This window comes from Panulirus ornatus, chromosome 1, assembly GCF_036320965.1.
Source record: "Panulirus ornatus isolate Po-2019 chromosome 1, ASM3632096v1, whole genome shotgun sequence".
In the NCBI taxonomy this organism is placed as follows: domain Eukaryota; kingdom Metazoa; phylum Arthropoda; class Malacostraca; order Decapoda; family Palinuridae; genus Panulirus; species Panulirus ornatus.
Window position 1 is genome coordinate 23,717,914 of NC_092224.1, and position 21,625 is coordinate 23,739,538.

Consider the following 21,625-nt stretch of genomic DNA (forward strand, 5'->3'; position numbering starts at 1 on the left):
CTTGTACAAAACAGCTGATTCTGCTCAAGCCAACCTTGATCGATTGTTCTCTTCTGATGACTTAGAGGAATATAAAAGCCTACGTGATGTGTTTCTAAAATGGAAAGATCTTTAAAAATTGTGAAGAAATACCCTGAGCTCTTAAAAACCCTTGCATTGAAATGAGTCTCTTTCACATGCAAATGAGCCTCTTTAACATGCAGTTTCATCTACCAGTGCTGGGGGTTTGTAGATGAACATTTAAAGAAATGACACCCAAAGACCTCTATAAGTTTATCAATACTGAAAAACTATTTTGATTTCTCCTGACTTGTCTAGCAAATTCATGCAAGGAAGAAAGGCTTTTCTGTGCACTAAGAAGGTTAAAACCTGGCTCCACAGTAAAAAGAAAAAATTTATTTCAATTATACCCTGTTACATCCACAAATACCACCTTGCAAGGCATAAAAGCCAGGAAAAGCTAGCCATTAACTTAAAAAATCCCATTCATTTTGATATCTAAATGTACCCCCACGTTTCTGACAAGGATTTGTGCCAATGCAATTCTTAAAATACTAATTTATACATCAAATGTATTCAACTACTATAACAAACATTACCATAAACTGACATACCTTAACAATATCAGTTAGTATTGTTCCACCAGGATTTCCTTGCGAAGCAACAATTTTTCTTGATTTTGTTCTTCTGCTACCGGATTTCATTAACTGTTGCTCTGAAAAGCATGTGTTATTAAATAATACAAAAAGATTCCTAGGACAGTAATCATAAAAAAAAAGAAAAATAAAGAGGTTTGATTTTACAGCAAGAGAGTACATTTACAATCTACTTTTCAAATGTAAAATATGCATTTTTGTAATCTCAAGTGGCATTAAAGTCCATGCATAACTTTTCAGACAAATGCCTAAAAGTTAAGCATTGCAGCTTTTCTCTCACATATATAAAATTTTCTTTTTTATATTAATGACTCCAATCATGGATAGAAGTCCTCATCAAGACCAGGCCTTGAATGAAACACTGAAAAGAGCAAAATAAATATAGAAAAAAGGATAAATACAAACTTCTTAGAACTTTTGATGTGTAGGAAACCTTGTCTTTCAGAAAGGAGCAGGTCATGGTAGTTTGAAAAAGCACATGAAAGTGAAGTTACAAAGCAGTCATCTCTCAGGAGCAAAAACCAAAGTAATACCTGTAGAAGATTGGGGTATAAGGCAAGCAGATTAAGTTTTGAAGTTAGCCTAGGTGAGTTTAAGTTGACTGCCTTCTACTCAACTCTGTCAAGAAGCAATTATAAGGCACTGTGATGTGCTAAGAATTCCATGGTCTACTTATTGATGAAAGCAGACAATCACCCTGCTTTTGGGAGCAGAAACTGAATATCAATAAAAGTGGGAAAGAACAACAGCATGGCACAAAGAGAGTTGGGAAAGGCTAAGGTTACAAAATTGAAGTTGGCAAGTTAGACTATTTCAGACATTTCATTACATGATGAACCTCTGCTATACTTCTACAAATCCTGCACAATTTGCTGTTTCTTTGAAACATGATATACACGGAAGTCAGGTTTTTCATCACCCTCACGAAACATGGTAGGAGACCACAAGTTATGCCATGCATTTTCCAAACTTTCCAAGGGCACCCTGTCTCATGCTCTTGCAGTACGGCAAATAGCACCCTTACTGGAGAACACCTTTTGAAAATCACATGAACTTGTCCTTATACTGGCACTTAAGAGCATTAAAATTCCTCGGTCCATGGGCTGTATAAGAGAAGTACAATCGAGAGGAATATAAACACTATACACACTGTCTTTTACAGGGTTCTGCATAAGGGTGAACAGAGAAATTGTCCATCACTTAAATGCATACTCACATCTCTCTCTTTCTCTCTTAAAGACTGGCAATTACCACCCCCACCACATCCATCCATACACACAATAAACAGCCACTTAAACATCACACACATCTAGAACCACTCACTCTCCTCTCTTCCTACTCATACACATACCTTACACTCTAGATAAAAACTTTTCACTACATCTTTCATCTTTTCTCCCACACCATATATTCGTAAGACTTTCCACAGGGAATCTCTATCAACCCTATCATATGTTCTTTCTAGATCTATAAATGCCACATACAAATCCTGGTGTTTCTTAAAGTATTTCTCACACAGGTACATTTCTTTAAAGCGAATACTTGATCCAAACATCCCCTAACATTTCTGGAACCACACTGTTGCTCTCCAACCTGTTGCTCTGTACATGAACTCACCTTCTCAATCACCACTCTCCACTACAAATACCCAGGTACACTCCATAAACTTATACTCTGTAGTTCAAGCACTCATTTTTGTCCCACTTGCCTTTGCACAATGGCACTATATATGCATTCTGCTAATCCTCTGACACCTCATCAAGGTCCATACATACAGTGAAAATCATAACTAACCAATCAACAACATAGTCACCCACTTTCTTAATTGCAATACCATCCACCCTTGCCACTTTGCCACATATCATCTTATGAAAATAAAATATATCAATGTGAGTGACTTAGTAAAGCTATTTATCTACAATATTACAAATATGATTAAAGAATATGACAGGAAATATCACATGAAATCTACTTATGGCATCCACATTAATACAGGGCTACCAACTCCAGCCTGAATAGCCCTAATATACCAATATTTATCGACCATGGTGTCATATTATTTCCCACAAAGTATGCGCAGATAGTTGTTTTGGCAATTGTACATAACCAATTGTTGCAATCCTTCCCTATAAGTAACACCCATATTCTTCTCTTTAAATAGCAATTTTATTTGGTCATCCCAACATCTACTACCCTTTCTCAACAGCCCTCCTCCCATCTTCTGTATACTATTCATTTCTCTTCCACATGCCAGCACTGCTTCCCTAAATATCTCCTATTTTTCACCCACTCCTCTTGTTTTGTTTACTCTCACCTTTTGCCATCCTACACCCAATCTCTCCTAGTATTTCTTCATAAATGTCTCTTCGCCAAGCTCACTGTCTCTATTCCAAAAACACAAATAAAAGCTCTTATTATTCTTTTATATTTCCTTCCTTAAACAAAACAAGTCAAGATTAATTCTTACTCGAAACTAAAGGTACAACATTATAAATTAAACCTCTTTTGGGAATCACGTACAACAAGAACTGGAAATGTTCCCTTAACCATGGGTTATGCAGTAACATTAGACTACATTACTCCCATCCATCCCATGCCCTTGTTCTGAAGAGGATAGCTTGTTCAGCTGATTGACATAACTACGGTTCTTTAAATCTCTTAAACCATCTCTCATATATAAAGCAATTTGGCTAATGTTGAAATACAAGACACTATCTAACATATATAAAGGTCATAAAAAGGTACCTCTTACTTAGATATGACAAAAAATTTCCTGTACCTTCAAAACCTGGAATGTCAGGGGCCACCACCATCTCTTCCTGATTTGTCTCAGATTCTGAGGTTTGAATGTCTTCTCCTCGTAATGTAAGGGATTCAAGCTGAGCCTGAGTTCTATGGTCATCATCTTTCATATTGTTTATCTTAATTGTAGCCCTCTCAACAGGTTCATCCAATGAATCTCTTGATGAAGTACTTTTGCTGAGAACACGACTTACTAACTGCAAGGATCCACAAGGGTTCATGGTATATACAGAGTACATCAAGCCATCAGAAGGAGTTGCATCAGACCCTTCCTATTTCAGAAACAGAAAAAAAGACAAAGTTAAAAACATATACCTATCAACAGGCTTTCAATACAGCATAGTTACATTACTGCAAAAATGAATGAGCCAAACTGTCTGACTAAATGAAAACGAGGCATAATTCCATCTTCAGTGGGATGACCAGCCATCCAAATTTTGGGGACAAAATGCAGTGAACAAAAAAGAGGATGCTGCATGTTTACGCTCTATATTGTGGACCACAGCCACCACAGGGAATTAGTTACTGATACAGTGTACCTTGTGATCCAAAAGAACAAGACTTACCAGATCATCTAATAGTATCTCTCCTTGAGTATCATCTTCCAGTTGTGAAGATGTTGCATAGTCCAAATCCATGTTATCATCCAAAGGTGCATGTAGTGGAGGTGCTAAAATGCATTTGTCTATCTGAGAGTCTGTACCTACACCACTATCTCTTAACTTTACTGTTTCCTTCGATTTTATCTCTTTGATGTCAACATCACTTACAGCCATTTCCACTTCATGGCACTGTGAAGACCCAGGTGAGACTGAATCTGATACACAAGTTATCTCTTGTTTCAGCTGGATTAATGGGGTTGAACTGAGCAATTGAACAAGTTCAGGTGGTTCATAGGATTTCTCCTGAGGAGCTGCATCTGGTCTGTCTTTGGCATCTTCTAATGTTATGGACTTTAGAGGTGCAGATAAGGACCCATGACACTTACATAAAGAGCACAGGCTAGCATCCTCTGTTTGAACCTCCACATTACATATAGGTAACAAAGAGTCATCTAGTTTCATCAAGAGGCCCTGAAAAAAGAAAAAAAAAATTACCAAAATTTGTGACAAACACACACAAGATTTTCAATCTGTAATAAGAGACAAAAATATCTATATAATATACCCCTGATGCATGATGAGATACAGAGAATTCTCATGAATTCCCCTCAGAATTGTAGGGGGTTAAAGTGTTTTAGTTCCTCACAAGCAGCAGCTTTTTCAGATGTTCACATAAGGCTCCGCCTACAAAATAAGAGTAATTTAAAGTCTTCAAAACCTACAGTTTTTCAGAGATTGTCCTATTATTTATTGAAGCTAATGTACTCAACAATTTTGATATGATTTATTTACGAATTAAATCATATCATCTGAAGGATGTGAGTAATATCACCTTTACTCTCTAGATAATATACGGTATTCCAGAAAAATCTGAACAACTATTAACACTTAAATGTAAATGAAACACACAACAAAAATGCTGTTCTAAGTGAAATACCAACTCAGAAAGTTTTATTGACAACAGTTTTCATTTGTTCAGAGGTAGTTAGCCTAATCAGTGTGATGCTAACACCAGAACATGAAATTTCTAAAAGGAGAGATGCAGTGTGTTGCATGATCATTGAGAGCTAATCTGATGCCCAGACTCAAGGTAACTATCGCACTTTGAACCAAAAATTTATCTCTCACCAGTATTCATGAATGGCATCACAAGCTTAGAGCAAAAGGAACTCTTCTTCATAAGACACATTCCAGTCAGTACAGCACAACTGAAGATATGAACTAAGTGTGAATGGCATTTTGTCTCTCACCAGTATTCATGAATGGCATCACAAGTTTATAGCAAAAGGAACTCTTCTTCATACTCTTCTTCATAAGACACATTCCAGTCAGTACAGCACAACTTAAGATATGAAATAAGTGTGAATGGCATTTTGTCACAGTATTAGAAAATCAAATCAGGACTATAAGATTATATTTACCACTTAACCCAATGTTTGTTTTGCTTTACAGCAACCTGTACTTCAGTTCTTTACAAACTTCACTTATTCTATATCATCTTGTCCTACATACTAAATACATAAAGCAACAGAGTTATAGAGTAAATCAAAGATGAAATGGAAGAGGGGAATAAAGAAAATTGTTAGTGAGAGGGCTGAACGGATAACAAAATGTATGAAGTGCAGCGATAAGTTTACCAACCTTCTGCACAACAGGAAAAACAATTAATAATCCAGTAAAATGTATGTACATGAAGAGGGGAGCAAAGTAATGTGTAGGGCTTTGGAAGCCATAAGATATGGTGATAGGAAAAAGTGAGATGGGTATATGAAATAGCAAGGTAAAACTTCTACATCTGAAAAGAAGTATTGCCCAAAATGCATAATCTTTAAACTACATGAACCAAAACTCCACAGAAATCTAATCAGTGGATAAAGAACTAAAATCCAAAATCACTTCCAATGTCTTACCTTCATATTTGTGACAAGCTGTACCAAATGTGCTGCTAAAGATGTCTGAAGACGCATGCTAAAACTTCTCATTTCCAGAAACTGAACAGTGTAACTACCAATCACACTGCATTCTGACATCTATGATTAAAAAAAAAAGATATTAGCATTAGCAGAAGAGCCATGATCTTCAAAAATCTCAATGGATGGTTACACAAATTTCAAATTATGAAAAACGTAAGGAAAAACCCTACAAGTATAAAATAAGAGTATGTGCTCACAGAGGGTTTACCACACCATTTTACCTCTTTATAAAGTGTATCCATGAGTATTTCATCTTTTAAAGGCACAAAAAATATTATTTATTTATTTATTTTGCTTTGTCGCTGTCTCCCGCATTTGCGAGGTAGCGCAAAGAAACAGAAGAAAGAAATAGCCCAACCCACCCCCATACACATGTATATACACACACATCCACACATGCAAACCTACACACCCATACATCTCAATGTACACATATACATACACACACAGACACATACATATATACCCATGCACACAATTCACACTGCCTGCCTTTATTCATTCCCATCGCCACCTCGCCACACATGGAATACCATCCCCCTCCCCGTCATGTGTGCGAGGTAGCGCTAGGAAAAGATAACAAAGGCCCCATTCGTTCACACTCAGTCTCCAGTAGTCATGCAATAATGCCCGAAACCACAGCTCCCTTTCCACATCCAGGCCCCACACAACTTTCCATGGTTTACCCCAGACGCTTCACATGCCCTGATTCAATCCACTGACAGCACGTCAACCCCGGTATACCACATCGATCCAATTCACTCTATTCCTTGCCGCTGCCAGATCCACTCCCAGATATCTAAAACACTTTACTTCCTCCAGTTTTTCTCCATTCAAACTTACCTCCCAATTGACTTGACCCTCAACCCTACTGTACCTAATAACCTTGCTCTTATTCACATTTACTCTTAACTTTCTTCTTTCACACACTTTACCAAACTCAGTCACCAGCTTCTGCAGTTTCTCACATGAATCAGCCACCAGCGCTGTATCATCAGCGAACAACAACTGACTCACTTCCTAAGCTCTCTCATCCCCAACAGACTTCATACTTGCCCCTCTTTCCAAAACTCTTGCATTCACCTCCCTAACAGCCCCATCCATAAACAAATTAAACAACCACGGAGACATCACACACCCTGCCGCAAACCTACATTCACTGAGAACCAATCACTTTCCTCTCTTCCTACACGTACACATGCCTTACATCCTTGATAAAAACTTTTCACTGCTTCTAACAACTTGCCTCCCACACCATATATTGTTAATACCTTCCACAGAGCATCTCTATCAACTCTATCATATGCCTTCTCCAAATCCATAATAAAATATTTTTTTTTTTTTTTGTCGCTGTCTCCCGCGTTTGCGAGGTAGCGCAAGGAAACAGACGAAAGAAATGGCCCAACCCACCCCATGCACATGTATATACATACGTCCACACACGCAAATATACATACCTACACAGCTTTCCATGGTTTACCCCAGACGCTTCACATGCCTTGATTCAATCCACTGACAGCACATCAACCCCGGTATACCACATCGCTCCAATTCACTCTATTCCTTGCCCTCCTTTCACCCTCCTGCATGTTCAGGCCCCGATCACACAAAATCTTTTTCACTCCATCTTTCCACCTCCAATTTGGTCTCCCTCTTCTCCTCGTTCCCTCCACCTCCGACACATATATCCTCTTGGTCAATCTTTCCTCACTCATTCTCTCCATGTGCCCAAACCATTTCAAAATACCCTCTTCTGCTCTCTCAACCATGCTCTTTTTATTTCCACACATCTCTCTTACCCTTACGTTACTTACTCGATCAAACCACCTCACACCACACATTGTCCTCAAACATCTCATTTCCAGCACATCCATCCTCCTGCGCACAACTCTATCCATAGCCCACGCCTCGCAACCATACAACATTGTTGGAACCACTATTCCTTCAAACATACCCATTTTTGCTTTCCGAGATAATGTTCTCGACTTCCACACATTCTTCAAGGCTCCCAGAATTTTCGCCGCCTCCCCCACCCTATGATCCACTTCCGCTTCCATGGTTCCATCCGCTGCCAGATCCACTCCCAGATATCTATATATATATATATATATATATATATATATATATATATATATATATATATATATATATATATATATTGCTCCCTTGTCTTATGCACTTTATTTACCTCCTTCCAGAACATCTTTTTATTCTCCCTAAAATTTAATGATACTCTCTCACCCCAACTCTCATTTGCCCTCTTTTTCACCTCTTGCACCTTTCTCTTGACCTCCTGCCTCTTTCTTTTATACATCTCCCACTCAGTTGCATTTTTTCCCTGCAAAAATCGTCCAAATGCCTCTCTCTTCTCTTTCACTAATAATCTTACTTCTTCATCCCACCACTCACTACCCTTTCTAATCAACCCACCTCCCACTCTTCTCATGCCACAAGCATCTTTTGTGCAATCCATCACTGATTCCCTAAATATATCCCATTCCTCCCCCACTCCCCTTACTTCCATTGTTCTCACCTTTTTCCATTCTGTACTCAGTCTCTCATGGTACTTCCTCACACAAGTCTCCTTCCCAAGCTCACTTACTCTCACCACTCTCTTCACCCCAACATTCACTCTTCTTTTCTGAAAACCCATACAAATCTTCACCTTAGCCTCCACAAGATAATGATCAGACATCCCTCCAGTTGCACCTCTCAGCACATTAACATCCAAAAGTCTCTCTTTCGCGCGCCTGTCAATTAACACGTAATCCAATAACGCTCTCTGGCCATCTCTTCTACTCACATACGTATACTTATGTATATCTCGCTTTTTAAACCAGGTATTCCCAATCACCAGTCCTTTTTCAGCACATAAATCTACAAGCTCTTCACCATTTCCATTTACAACACTGAACACCCCATGTATACCAATTATTCCCTCAACTGCCACATTACTCACCTTTGCATTCAAATCACCCATCACTATAACCCGGTCTCGTGCATCAAAACCACTAACACACTCATTCAGCTGCTCCCAAAACACTTGCCTCTCATGATCTTTCTTCTCATGCCCAGGTGCATATGCACCAATAATCACCCATCTCTCTCCATCAACATTCAGTTTTACCCATATTAATCGAGAATTTACTTTCTTACATTCTATCACATACTCCCACAACTCCTGTTTCAGGAATACTGCTACTCCTTCCCTTGCTCTTGTCCTCTCATTAACCCCTGACTTTACTCCCAAGACATTCCCAAATAAATATATATATACATATATATACATATATATATATATATATATATATATATATATATATATATATATATATATATATATATATATATATATATATGTATATATTTTTTTTTTTTTGCCGCTGGCTCCCGTGTTTGCGAGGTAGCGCAAGGAAACAGACGAAAGAAATGGCCCAACCCACCCCCATACACATGTATATACATACGTCCACACACGCAAATATACATACCTACACAGCTTTCCATGGTTTACCCCAGACGCTTCACATGCCCTGATTCAATCCACTGACAGCACGTCAACCCCGGTATACCACATCGATCCAATTCACTCTATTCCTTGCCCTCCTTTCACCCTCCTGCACATTCAGGCCCATGGAAGCGGAAGTGGATCATAGGGTGGGGGAGGGGGCGAAAATTCTGGGAGCCTTGAAGAATGTGTGGAAGTCGAGAACATTATCTCCGAAAGCAAAAATGGGTATGTTTGAAGGAATAGTGGTTCCAACAATGGGAGGCTAGTTGTTAGAAGCAGTGAAAAGTTTTTATCGAGGATGTAAGGCATGTGTGTGTGTAGGAAGAGAGGAAAGTGATTGATTCTCAGTGAATGTTGGTTTGCGGCAGGGGTGTGTGATGTCTCCATGGTTGTTTAATTTGTTTATGGATGGGGTTGTTAGGGAGGTGAATGCAAGAGTTTTGGAAAGAGGGGCAAGTATGAAGTCTGTTGTGGATGAGAGAGCTTGGGAAGTGAGTCAGTTGTTGTTCGCTGATGATACAGTGCTGGTGGCTGATTCATGTGAGAAACTATAGAAGCTGGTGACTGAGTTTGGTAAAGTGTGTGAAAGAAGAAAGTTAAGAGTAAATGTGAACAAGAGCAAGGTTATTAGGTACAGTAGGGTTGAGGGTCAAGTCAAATGGGAGGTAAGTTTGAATGGAGAAAAACGGGAGGAAGTAAAGTGTTTAGATATCTGGGAGTGGATTTGGCAGTGGATGGAACCATGGAAGCAGAAGTGAATCATAGGGTGGGGGAGGGGGTGGAAATTCTGGGAGCCTTGAAGAATGTGTGGAAGTCGAGAACATTATCTCCGAAAGCAAAAATGGGTATGTTTGAAGGAATAGTAGTTCCAACAATGTTGTATGGTTGTGAGGTGTGGGCTATGGATAGAGTTGTGCGCAGGAGGGTGGATGTGCTGGAAATGAGATGTTTGAGGACAATATGTGGTGTGAGGTGCTTTGATCGAGTAAGTAATAATAGGGTAAGAGAGATGTTTGGTAATAAAAAGAGCGTGGTTGAGAGAGCAGAAGAGGGTGTTTTGAAATGGTTTGGTCACATGGAGAGAATGAGTGAGGAAAGATTGACAAAGAGGATATATGTGTCAGAGGTGGAGGGAACGAGGAGAAGTGGGAGACCAAATTGGAGGTGGAAAGATGGAGTGAAAAAGATTTTGAGTGATCGGGGCCTGAACATGCAGGAGGGTGAAAGGCGTGCAAGGAATAGAGTGAATTGGAATGATGTGGTATACCAGGGTCGACGTGCTGTCAATGTGGGGCCTGGATGTGGAAAGGGAGCTGTGGTTTTGGTGCATTATTACATGACAGCTAGAGATTGAGCACGAACGAATGGGGCCTGTGTTGTCTTCTCCTAGCGCTACCTCTCGCACACTTGGGGGGAGGGGGTTGTTATTTCATGTGTGGCAAGGTGGCGATGGGAATGAATAAAGGCAGACAGTATGAATTATGTACATGTGTATATATGTATATGTCTGTGTGTGTATATATATGTATACGTTGAGATGTATAGGTATGTATATTTGCAGGTGTGGACGTGTATGTATAAACATGTGTATGTGGGTGGGTTGGGGCATTCTTTCGTCTGTTTCCTTGCGCTACCTCGCTAACACGGGAGACAGTGACAAAGCAAAATAAATAAATAAGAATAGACTTGATAAATACCTCACTTCAAGTCCATGAATTTCATCATTTGCACCTCTATAGTCAAAATGACAATTTGCAAGTTATTCTCTTTGAATTATCTATATATCTTCTAACTTTTACCACACTATTCAGCGAGTTTCCAATATCTTCCATAACCAAAAACAGCCTCAAAAAGGACCCAACAGTCTATTGCTATTTGAATTCCTTTCTATTCCTTCGGAAAAGAGATCAGTAGAGCTCTGCATTGCTTTTAGCTTCAGATACTACATGATTCCATTCTGCATACTGTACCGGTGTAGCATTAAGTAATACATTAAGTTATAGAATATGATTTGAAGCAGTGAATTTTACTGAACGATATGAAATAACATGACACTAGTGAGGTTACGTATGCCTAAGAAAATGTGTGCTTAATTACTATAATATACAATACATTAGTAAAATACCAACAGAATAGACGAAATCTTGTCTTTACTTAGTACCTGAAATGGTAATAGAAATACAACATTAAAGTCATCTGCTGCATTGCTTTTAGCTTCAGATACTACATGATTCCATTCTGCATACTGTACCGGTGTAGCATTAAGTAATACATTAAAAGTTACAGAATATGATTTGAAGCAGTGAATTTTACTGAACGATATGAAATAACATGACACTAGTGAGGTTACGTATGCCTAAGAAAATGTGTGCTTAATTACTATAATATACGATACATTAGTAAAATATCAACAGAATCGACGAAATCTTGTCTTTACTTAGTACCTGAAATGGTAATAGAAATGCAACATTAAAATCATCTGTTGCTGGGGATTGCATGACCATTCACTGTATTGTCTGTATGTCGCCATCAGCCAGTGGTCAATCATGGGTGTGACATATTTTATACTCAATAATGAGGTAAATCTATATTGCTAGGGAGGTTAGGTGCATTTTCATGGGTTCTGTTTGTTATTTTGGAGGAGGTTTTCATAGGTTCTGCTGATGCTTTAAAAGCCTTGTTATCACCACTTATATGTTAATTACCTAAATTTTCTAAAATATACAGCACTCTTCTACAATGGCTTTAGGTAATTCAATTCAATAAAATATACTGAGTTATTGAAAATCATGTTCCAAAACTGTTCATGTATTCTGTAACTGCTACACTAGCATTGGAGTACAAAATCACCCAATATCAATTGCTAAGAGCAATGAGAAGCAAAACCATACTTTTACCTTAATCTGTTAATTGTAATGAAATTTCTAAAGATAAAACTTCCCCGCTTAATATATGAATTTCTTTGACATGCATAACACTGAAGTGCTGCCGACCGACGCCTAGAACAGTCGTCACACAAGAGAGTAACCCTACAGAAGAGTCTGTAAAGAGAGAACTCTAGGCCAATGTTCAGCCTAAGGTTGCGAGGAGGTTGTCGGTGAGGTTGAAAGTAAGGTCAGCGTGAACAATGGCCTGGAATGTTCTCTCAACACGATATCCTTGGGGGTGATTGTCCTCTGGGTCTCCGGTCACACTTCGGCTGCAATGACCACTGTTAAATAAGTGTCAAAACCAAAAAGCTTGTCCCGTTGCGGATAAACTTAAACTTTTAATATGTAATTAATTACCATATGAATTACTAAATTAAGAAGTTAGGTAACGAAATGAAAGGTGAAAAAGATGGCACATCCTTACTCCTTTCAGGAAATATTCTAAGTACAAAGCAGCTTCACGAATGACGTCCGAGGAAGCCATCCTTTATGCATTTCTCCTCTTTCTTCTTGTTTAATGGTGCATGTTATACAAACGTCGTCTGCCTCTAGGTACTGCACATGACTGGTATTTCTCTATTTCTTCAATCAGGTCTTGTTTTGAGAAATCAGGTTGATGCACAAGTTTGTTTACACACAATGTTGCATTCGATTCCCTGAGAAAATTAAAAAAATATTATGAAGAGAAATTTCTTTTGACATTCTTTATTTTTCTCTTTTACTGATGAATTTCTATCTAAAATATACATTCACAATTATATTTACAAGTTCTAAAGAACAAGCAATGTAATTGTTCATAACAGTTCGAACTCTTTAAGAAATATCTAACCTTCTGACTAATAATAAGTCAATCGATTATAATCTTGATCTGCTTTTTCGTGTAGTTTCTCAATGTATATCTACTGCTGATTTAGGTATTGTTAAGCAAATTTTGAGAATAACAAGTTTTGCCCATTAGATAAGGGATCATAATGTCGAGCCACTGGGAAAGAGCCCTATGGACTTACTAGTTGTGCGTAGAGCTACTTAGGACAAGAGAAATGTTAAACAGTCATCTAACACAGGAACTCTTGTTCTTATGTAATATAAAGAAAAAGGAGAGCCAAAGACAGAAATCGGGATGACCATGATATTCGAAAACATCATTTATCCGAATCTACAAATTCTAACCCAATCGTAACTTAGAATTGGGCATGTTCCCTAACCTTACACACAGTAACATACTTTGATTACCGAAATATGAAGCTTCGGAATTATAATGTTTCGCATGCTTATACAGTGTTGACCTCGAAGAGCTAACTCCAAAGCATAGGTACACAATCCACGCTAACACAATCTTACATACATTACCTTCACTCTGTTGAATACTGATGACTACAACTGATATCTTGTCTCCCCATGTGCGTAAGGGCCTTTGGAAAGGGGAGGAGGTTCAGCAAAAACTTGCTCGGATCCTAGGTTAAAAAAATAACTGATTTTGGAAAATACTTCTTATTCGTCCATTGACACTGTAATAAGATACAACCATGGTGTTCCTCCTGAATATAAGGAAAATTATGGACATGAAGTATAGAATGAGAGTGTGAAGAGAACCGGGAAGCAGAGTGATGAGCAAAAATAGATCACACCTCGAGATAATGGATCACATGAAGAAAGCTAATGGATGTAGGACCATTAAAACCTTTTGAGAGCGTTCGGGTAAGATCGGTGAGCCAGACTGATGAACCGGGTAAATCTTGATTTAGATAAAAATTCAACATTGTAGAGAAGTCAAATTAAATTATTTTGCCCCGCTATGAGGCAGCGAAAATATTCACTGGGTGTTTGTGGACGAAGCATCCCCCCCCCCTTTCCCTGAACATTTGAGCTATACAATATACTTAATAATAATGGGGACTGATATATCTTTAAACATTATTCTAACCATTCTAGTCCTTCGAAAGAGAGATATGTACATCTATCTAATCTTGTATCTCACTTCTTTACCTCTCATGATGTGTACTTTGGTCTTGTTTCACTGTTTCCCGTAATTATCAGCAAGTATCTATGTATATTTAAATGTTTCAGTGAATTAAACTAGCCGCAAATGACAAATTCTTCAGTTTCATCATGTTCCCAAATATTCACAAGTTTATAATCATTTTTGTATATCTAGAATATCATATTATCGTATCAAGATGTTTTCTTGATTATAGCTACCAGCTGTTTTATGTTATCAAATATCGTAAAAACATTTTCATCCAAAACTGGTCGGCTGAATTCACTATTATGAAAATAAAACTCAAAAAACCGCTAAAAGCAAGTTACAACACATACTACAACACTTGTCTTAAGCTTTTCATCAACATCTTGATAATCCACCGCCCCCATTGAAAGTTCATAATTCGCCCCAATCCCTTTTTCAAAAGTTCACAATTCTCCTCTGTTGAAACAAGTTTACAATTTTCTCCCTAATCCCTTTGATCAAATATTGAATACATGGCTAAATTCTGAGGAGTCACTTTGGCCAAAACACACGGTCTGCCCAGATTTTCAGACACCAATTTCCCATTCTTCGGCACGTATTCTTAATCTTCAGTTTGCAAATTAGGTTCTTTGATTCAGTATTGAGGGTACCGAAACCAACACCCAGATCCACTTAAACTTCAGTTTGCAAATTAGGGACTTTGATTCAGTATTGAGGGTAACGAAACCAACACCCAGATCCACTTAAACTTCAGTTTGCAAATTAGGTACTTTGTTTCACTATTAAAGGTACCGAAACCGACACCCATATCCAATGATTCCGTAACAGCCTCCATTTCTTTCAGTCACTATCAGTTCCAGAATCAAACCATTCTCTCTGATAGTGTGATATTACTATTGGTTGATATCGCACCAAATGCCAGATTATCTACCTACTTCAAAGTGAGGGATGAGGGAATTACTTATAGCTAGATCATCAACCGTCAAGCATACTTCAAAATACATCCAAGCATTATGTGATCATTTCTTTCAGTTAGTGTATCACATGTGATGGCCTGTTTCCATGCTATTATGCTTAATGTTAAGATCTGACGGTATGAGCCCCTTTAATATGCTCAACATGATGCAACAAGAATAATTTCTGTATACAGTAAAAACTTGTAACTATGAGAATTCAATTTGCCATAGTCTCTCTTTGTATTGATGAAATCCCTCATTATTAGTACTTTATCATCTATGAGAAGTGCCCCATTTATTAGTACTCTATCATCTCTTGAGACATGCATGTTTCCCTGCCAAACGTATAATCCTGATTTTTTTTCCGTATTGTATATTAGATCCAGTTCACTAAAAGTTTTTGTGTATTTTCAACCTCATAATACATGTCTTTCCTGCTGTTACTTTTCCATTATGTAATGTTTGAATAGGGCATCTTCTAGTATTTTAAATCCATTTCTTATTAAGAGAGCCAATCCTCTTCCTCCCTCTTCTCTTTTCTTCCTTGCTCCAATGTATCCCTCTTGGCCGAACTGAGACCTTATATCTTTAGGTCTGCATATCCCACATTGTGTGTTTTTCCAAATTCAATCCTTGAATTCCAGCTCTTTACCATTCACTCTACCCCAAGTCAATCTGCAATACATTACTTCCAGCGTAACATTTCTGTCGCTTTACATTCCTTGCCTCTTTGTGGTATCAGCAAGAATCTTTCTTCACTTTTTATGTCTTGCTTTCAGACTCATACTCTCTCTCTCTCTCTCTTTCTCTCCCTCTCTTTGGTCAATTACCTTTGATGAATAATATACCCTGTTTCGTTCATCATTGTTAAGTTTCTTAGCCCACTTTAGTCTTTCCTGGTTACATAAGTCCATATCAGATGTTCTCATTAAAGCTCGTTCCTTCGTATCTTTCCTACATCCACAAATTCTCATTTATTGTCTGATACTGCATGTGAATGTTCACAGCCTCCTTTCCTCTGTCTAGAATACGGTCTCATAGTTAAAAAATCATCAAAGATTTGTCTCGCCGTCTCCTGCTTGATTAATAGCAGCTGTGTGGAAAGTTAAAGTCTCTTGAAATGATTATAAAGTCATTGGAAGTGGGTTTCCAAGGTCATCATGGCAGGAGTCTTCATTTTCAATTCACCTAAAAAAAGTAACACCATGCAGCTAGAGGGTACATATTCCTGCAGTGGTAAAGCAAGTCTTCAAAAATTGATTACTAACACTTCTCCGTCGCATGAAGAAATCATTAGTTCAGATGGTATGAAGTAGTCTTTGATATACATTCCAACTACGCAACTTTGGTCACAAATGTGCAGGTTATAAATCATCTCGAATGTCAACTTAGACTTTCATGCTGTATTTGTCTGCCAGTACACTGTAATGAACTTTTGCCAAAGGTCAGGCAAATGTGTGCTTCTCACGGCATGTCTTTCTTGAGGATTAAAGTTTGTCTCTGTCACCACGGTCATATTATAATGACGTATCCTGGTAATGACTTCAACCATACATGAAGGTGTTTTGTATGTTCAGATAGTATGCTGAACAGTCTTTCGAACTTTGCCACAGGTTTCTCATGTATTTCTTGTTACATTTTTGGTATGTTCCGTATGTGTCTGTAGGCTTGATAATTGTCTCCCTGTTGAGAATCTTTACATTCCAAGTACTGTCTTGATCCCTTTGATTCCCTTCATCCTGTTCTGGAAAGCTTCAATTCTTTCATCCTCTCATGGTCGTTCAAATGTTCTATTCCTTCAGTTTTACCCAGGAAGTGCTTCTAGATTATCTCTAACTTGTGTATTCCCATTTGTTTAGCTAACCAAATGATAAGATGAAATTTAATTTTACTTATGTATACATCAGATATTCTTATCAAAACTGGTTTGAATGTTGTAGAAATGTTCTCATTATTTGGTTCAATAGTGCTATATTCATAACATGCACATTGATAACCCTTACATCTGAGACATTTGTTTGACTTTCAACTATTGGGCCTTAAATGTTTTAATTCCATGAGTTGCCTGCTCAAATTCATCATTAAATTTCAAGATTCAAAACTCTTCCTATTTGTAGACTGTCTTTATACACTTCTTTTTGATCAACTTCTGATTCTTTTAATCTTTTGTGCCATCAGTAAAACACTTGACTATCCTTTCTTTAATTTCTCCATTGATGTCTGGTAACATCATAAAAAGAATAAAGGGTATAATAAATACTTGTTATCCTCATTGTAAGCTCTTCATCAGACATGATTCTGTCTGCTAGAACAGTACTTTGAATTTTAAGTTAGTTAAAAACTCGCTGATCCGTCCTCCTATCTTACCCTTAATGTTTTGTTCCAACCTTTCTTTGAAAAAAAAAAAAAAAATCTGCTGCTTTGTCATATACCTTAACAAATCAAGAAAGTGTCCATTCTCTTTTCTTGCGTTAAAGTTTCATGTATGTTATTGTAATAAGCCAATCATAGGGCTTGCATTATATTTTTTAATACAAGTCCATATTGATCTGTATCTACATGTAGTTCTTGGGCACATGTTCTATGTGTTCTTTTATGTTTCTCTCAAGGAATTTTATTAACTAAGAAGTCAAGCTAATTGCCTATATTGCTTTAGGGTATTACATAAGCCATTTTATGAATGCCTTCATATTTTGCTTTTATGCTCCTTGTGTTGCTTGCAGTATAATATTTCTATTAGGAATGAAATACAAATGAGTGGAATTATTGATCAAAAATATCAAAATCACCTATATTAGGTGACATAGACAAAGGTGAAATTTTCTTTGAGCCAGATTATTGAATCTTAGTTAGGGGCACAGGTTATGGGTATTCTGCCTTTTAATCTTTTAAATGCTGAGAAACTATAAAAATAATGCTATACAGTTTAATGCATTTGATTTGACCCATATGGGTTACGTAATTTCTTCGTTATTTCGTTATGAGACTAGCTAAGTTACAAGTTAAACAATTTAATAGGGAGATAGCTTTTCGGTTCTATAAATGTTAGGAAATAACTGTATAATGTACAAAGCTAGATGCATTTACCTGGCTCTTTCAAGTCAGGTCAAATGCCACTTTACTATACTAGGTTGCGACTTATGATGATAGATGGGTGAATTGACAAGGGAAATACACCAAAAAGATCAGTAAATGCCTTACATATTACACTGGTGACTTTTTTTTTTGTAAGTTTTGCACAGTTTGCCCCTGTATGATGGCACAGAAAAAATACTATGAATACTATAGTTACAGTAAGAGGAGTGGAAGGGAGGAGTCTGGACCCCACCCTCTCCTTTATCATCAGGAGCCAAGAGAGCATCTCTCCTCAAAAGCTCAGTTGAAACTTTTGGCATATTTGCCAAAGGATGATAGGATGAAGGATGATACATTCCTTGTCGTTGTTTGGAAAAATTTTCAGCTAGTTTGCCATAATTCTATTATCTCCTAACTGTTGTGGGAGTAAAGCTCCTGTTGTGGAAAAAATGCTTTTATTTCCATCATCATTTTGTACTGGTCATTTGTTCCCCAAGATATTCTCTCCTTTCTTCATTTGTTCCACTCTATTCCTAGTAACATTTTAATGGTGTTGCCAGGTTTTATTGTCATTGGTTATGACAGTTTTTCTTGTATGTCTTGAGGTATAAGCAATAAATAATGACGAGAAAAGGTTGCGAAATGTAATCATCAAAAAGGCAAAAGGATGAGTTTTCAGGACTGCATGGCCATGTACATCATATAACAGATGACTGGCTGGTCAAGATGATGTACAGTCCTACAGGAGAGGGTTACAAGGAGGAGAGGTACACCATGAAAGAGACTGAGATACATTGAAAAATTGATTAAGATGAAGATTTAAAAGAATAACTGAGGACCACATGAAACAGAAGGATTTTGAGTGTTTGTCATAATGAATCAAAATAAGAGGGCTACGTGGAAGAGTAAGAAGCTCTTAGTTAATTTCCAAGTTACAATTCAGCACCCTTTCCATGAGTTGAGGATCTCTGTGAACAGTTTTCTGAGACTGTATTTACTTGAGCCTTATCTATCTGTCTATCAATTATATTTCAATTCAGCTACACAGCCTCTGCAACATCAACCCCTCCATGTTCATCCTAAGATAACTGGAAAGAGTTAAAAGCAACTGTAAGCTGATTCACAATGGAAAAAAACACTGAATGGATAGCACAACAGCAAAAATGTTGAAGAGTGGTGGTGAAGTGGTTGCCTGGGTGTACAATACTGCATATGCATGTGTTTATGGAAAAGTGGAAGGGTACCAAATGGTTACACAAATGCAGTGATAGTGTCACTGTACAAATAAAAGCTGATTGTAAAAATTATAGAGGGATCAGGAGAAAGTATAAGGGAAAACTGCTACAGAGACAAGGGAGAAAACAAAGAACAGGATCAGTGAAGAGCAAGGTGGTTTCAACAGATAAATGTGCAACCAAAGGTAAATATGTAAACCAAATTTTCTACATGAAGATGAAATATATTGCCAAAGGGAAAAAGTAATGTGCAGCATTTATGGAATTCAAAAAAGTATATCAAAGTGCACTGCAATACAATGTGGGAAATACTTAAAGTTTGAGGTGTATGAAGGAAGAAGCTAGATGAAAAAAAATTATTCTTCAAAAACAGTACAGCATGTACGGAAGGGGATAGTCGCAGAGTAAAAGTTTTGAGATAGGTAAAAGAATGAGTTGGGTTGTGTGATGTCATTTTGGCTTTTCAATGGTGCAGAGATGAAATCGAGAATAGGAAGAGATGGAGTAAAGGTTAAGTTGGAAAAAGAGATCTGGTCACTGGTGACTAGCTTTTCTGCAAATGATTTAATACTGGCATCAGAGAGAGATAAGAAATTACATGAGATGAATTAGTACTAAACATTGTGAAAAATATGGTAGTTGAAGGTAAATGCCGGAAAGAGTAAGGAGGTAATTTTTGAAAGAAGGAAAAGTGGTAGACTTTGCACTGCCATACATAATCCATTCCAAAAGATAGTAAAGTGGTTGACTCTGCAATTCCAGACACATTCTATTCCATATTAAAAGTACTACCTCCCTATGTATTGGGAAGGTTAGTGATGGCTGCATAGCGAGCTGGCACTTCAGTGAGTCTCAAGGAGCTCTCCTCGGATCCAGGTGGCTGTTGTTCCTTTCTGCCTCACCCACAAATGAACTCCTGGCATTCTGTCCATAAACATACAATCTCTCCCTGTCACAAATAACATGACACCAGAACTCATTCTTCTTAACTTTAAATTTTCCTGTGTTGAGTGCTGAGCACTAGCCCTTCCTTTTGGGAAAATAGTGTAAGTAGGAACATTAGATATAAACATTAGGTAAAAGTAATACACACGAGCATTAGGTGGGAGCATTAGGTAGAAGTACACAGATTTGAACATTAGACACGAACATTAGACACATTAGGTAGAAGCTGGTCAGAACAATAAGTAGGAGACTCTGATAACAATGCACTACAGTTGCCTGTTAAGAGTGAGGCACTAAAGGTTACGAAGCAGCACCAGAGTTTACCAGTTATGGAGACTCTTTTGCTTTGGCCACTCCCTTGAGGGAGTTCACACAGGCAACAGGCATCAGAGATAAGGACAGATAGATTCCATCAGCATTTGCACAAAAAGAAAAAAAAAAGCATACAGGAAAGGGAAAATAAAGAAGAGGGCTGTCTAGGAGAGAAAGGCTACGGGTGATTGAGAGGGGGTGGTATGCACAGACCATCAGGTTAGGGAGGAGCAATGTTGTTTAAGGATAGGAAGATAGATTTTTGCATGGACCATGTATTAGCTTTGACAGCTTTGAAGACTGTGTAAGAAACATTTGGATAAGGAGAATGAAGTGTATGCTACATTTACAAATCTAGAGAAAATGCATGACACAGGCCTTGTAGAGTAGGGTTCTTCAGAGTATGGGCTGTGGCCCAATACTGGGTCGTAAGCTTTTGTTCACTGGGTTGCTATGTCATAAACAGATACATATATAAATAAGTGAAATGCATTAATAACACTACTACTAATAATAATGATCATCAACAACATCATAGGAGTAGTCCGCAAGTAGTCATAAATGAGAGAGAGAGAGAGAGAGAGAGAGAGAGAGAGAGAGAGAGAGAGAGAGAGAGAGAGAGAGAGAGAGAGAGAGAGAGAGAGAGAGATGCACATTCAGAA

At 37.8% G+C, this 21,625-nt stretch overlaps 1 protein-coding gene across 2 annotated transcripts in view; it reads right to left on the reverse strand.

Moving 5' to 3' along the window:
- The window catches only part of LOC139763276 (uncharacterized), a 32,517-nt gene extending 19,387 nt beyond the window's left edge, over positions 1-13,130 (reverse strand). Inside the window, exons 1-5 of one of the 2 annotated variants that reach the window (XM_071689272.1) lie at positions 12,899-13,130; positions 5,971-6,090; positions 4,025-4,531; positions 3,436-3,730; positions 615-715 (exon numbers count right to left, since the gene is read on the reverse strand). In XM_071689272.1, coding sequence (XP_071545373.1) covers positions 615-715; positions 3,436-3,730; positions 4,025-4,531; positions 5,971-6,090; positions 12,899-12,958 — 1,083 coding nt within the window. In that variant the 5' untranslated portion in view covers positions 12,959-13,130. The remainder of the gene's footprint in view (positions 1-614; positions 716-3,435; positions 3,731-4,024; positions 4,532-5,970; positions 6,091-12,898) is intronic. The other variant, XM_071689359.1, reaches the window with a different exon arrangement.
- Positions 13,131-21,625: the final 8,495 nt, after the last annotated feature.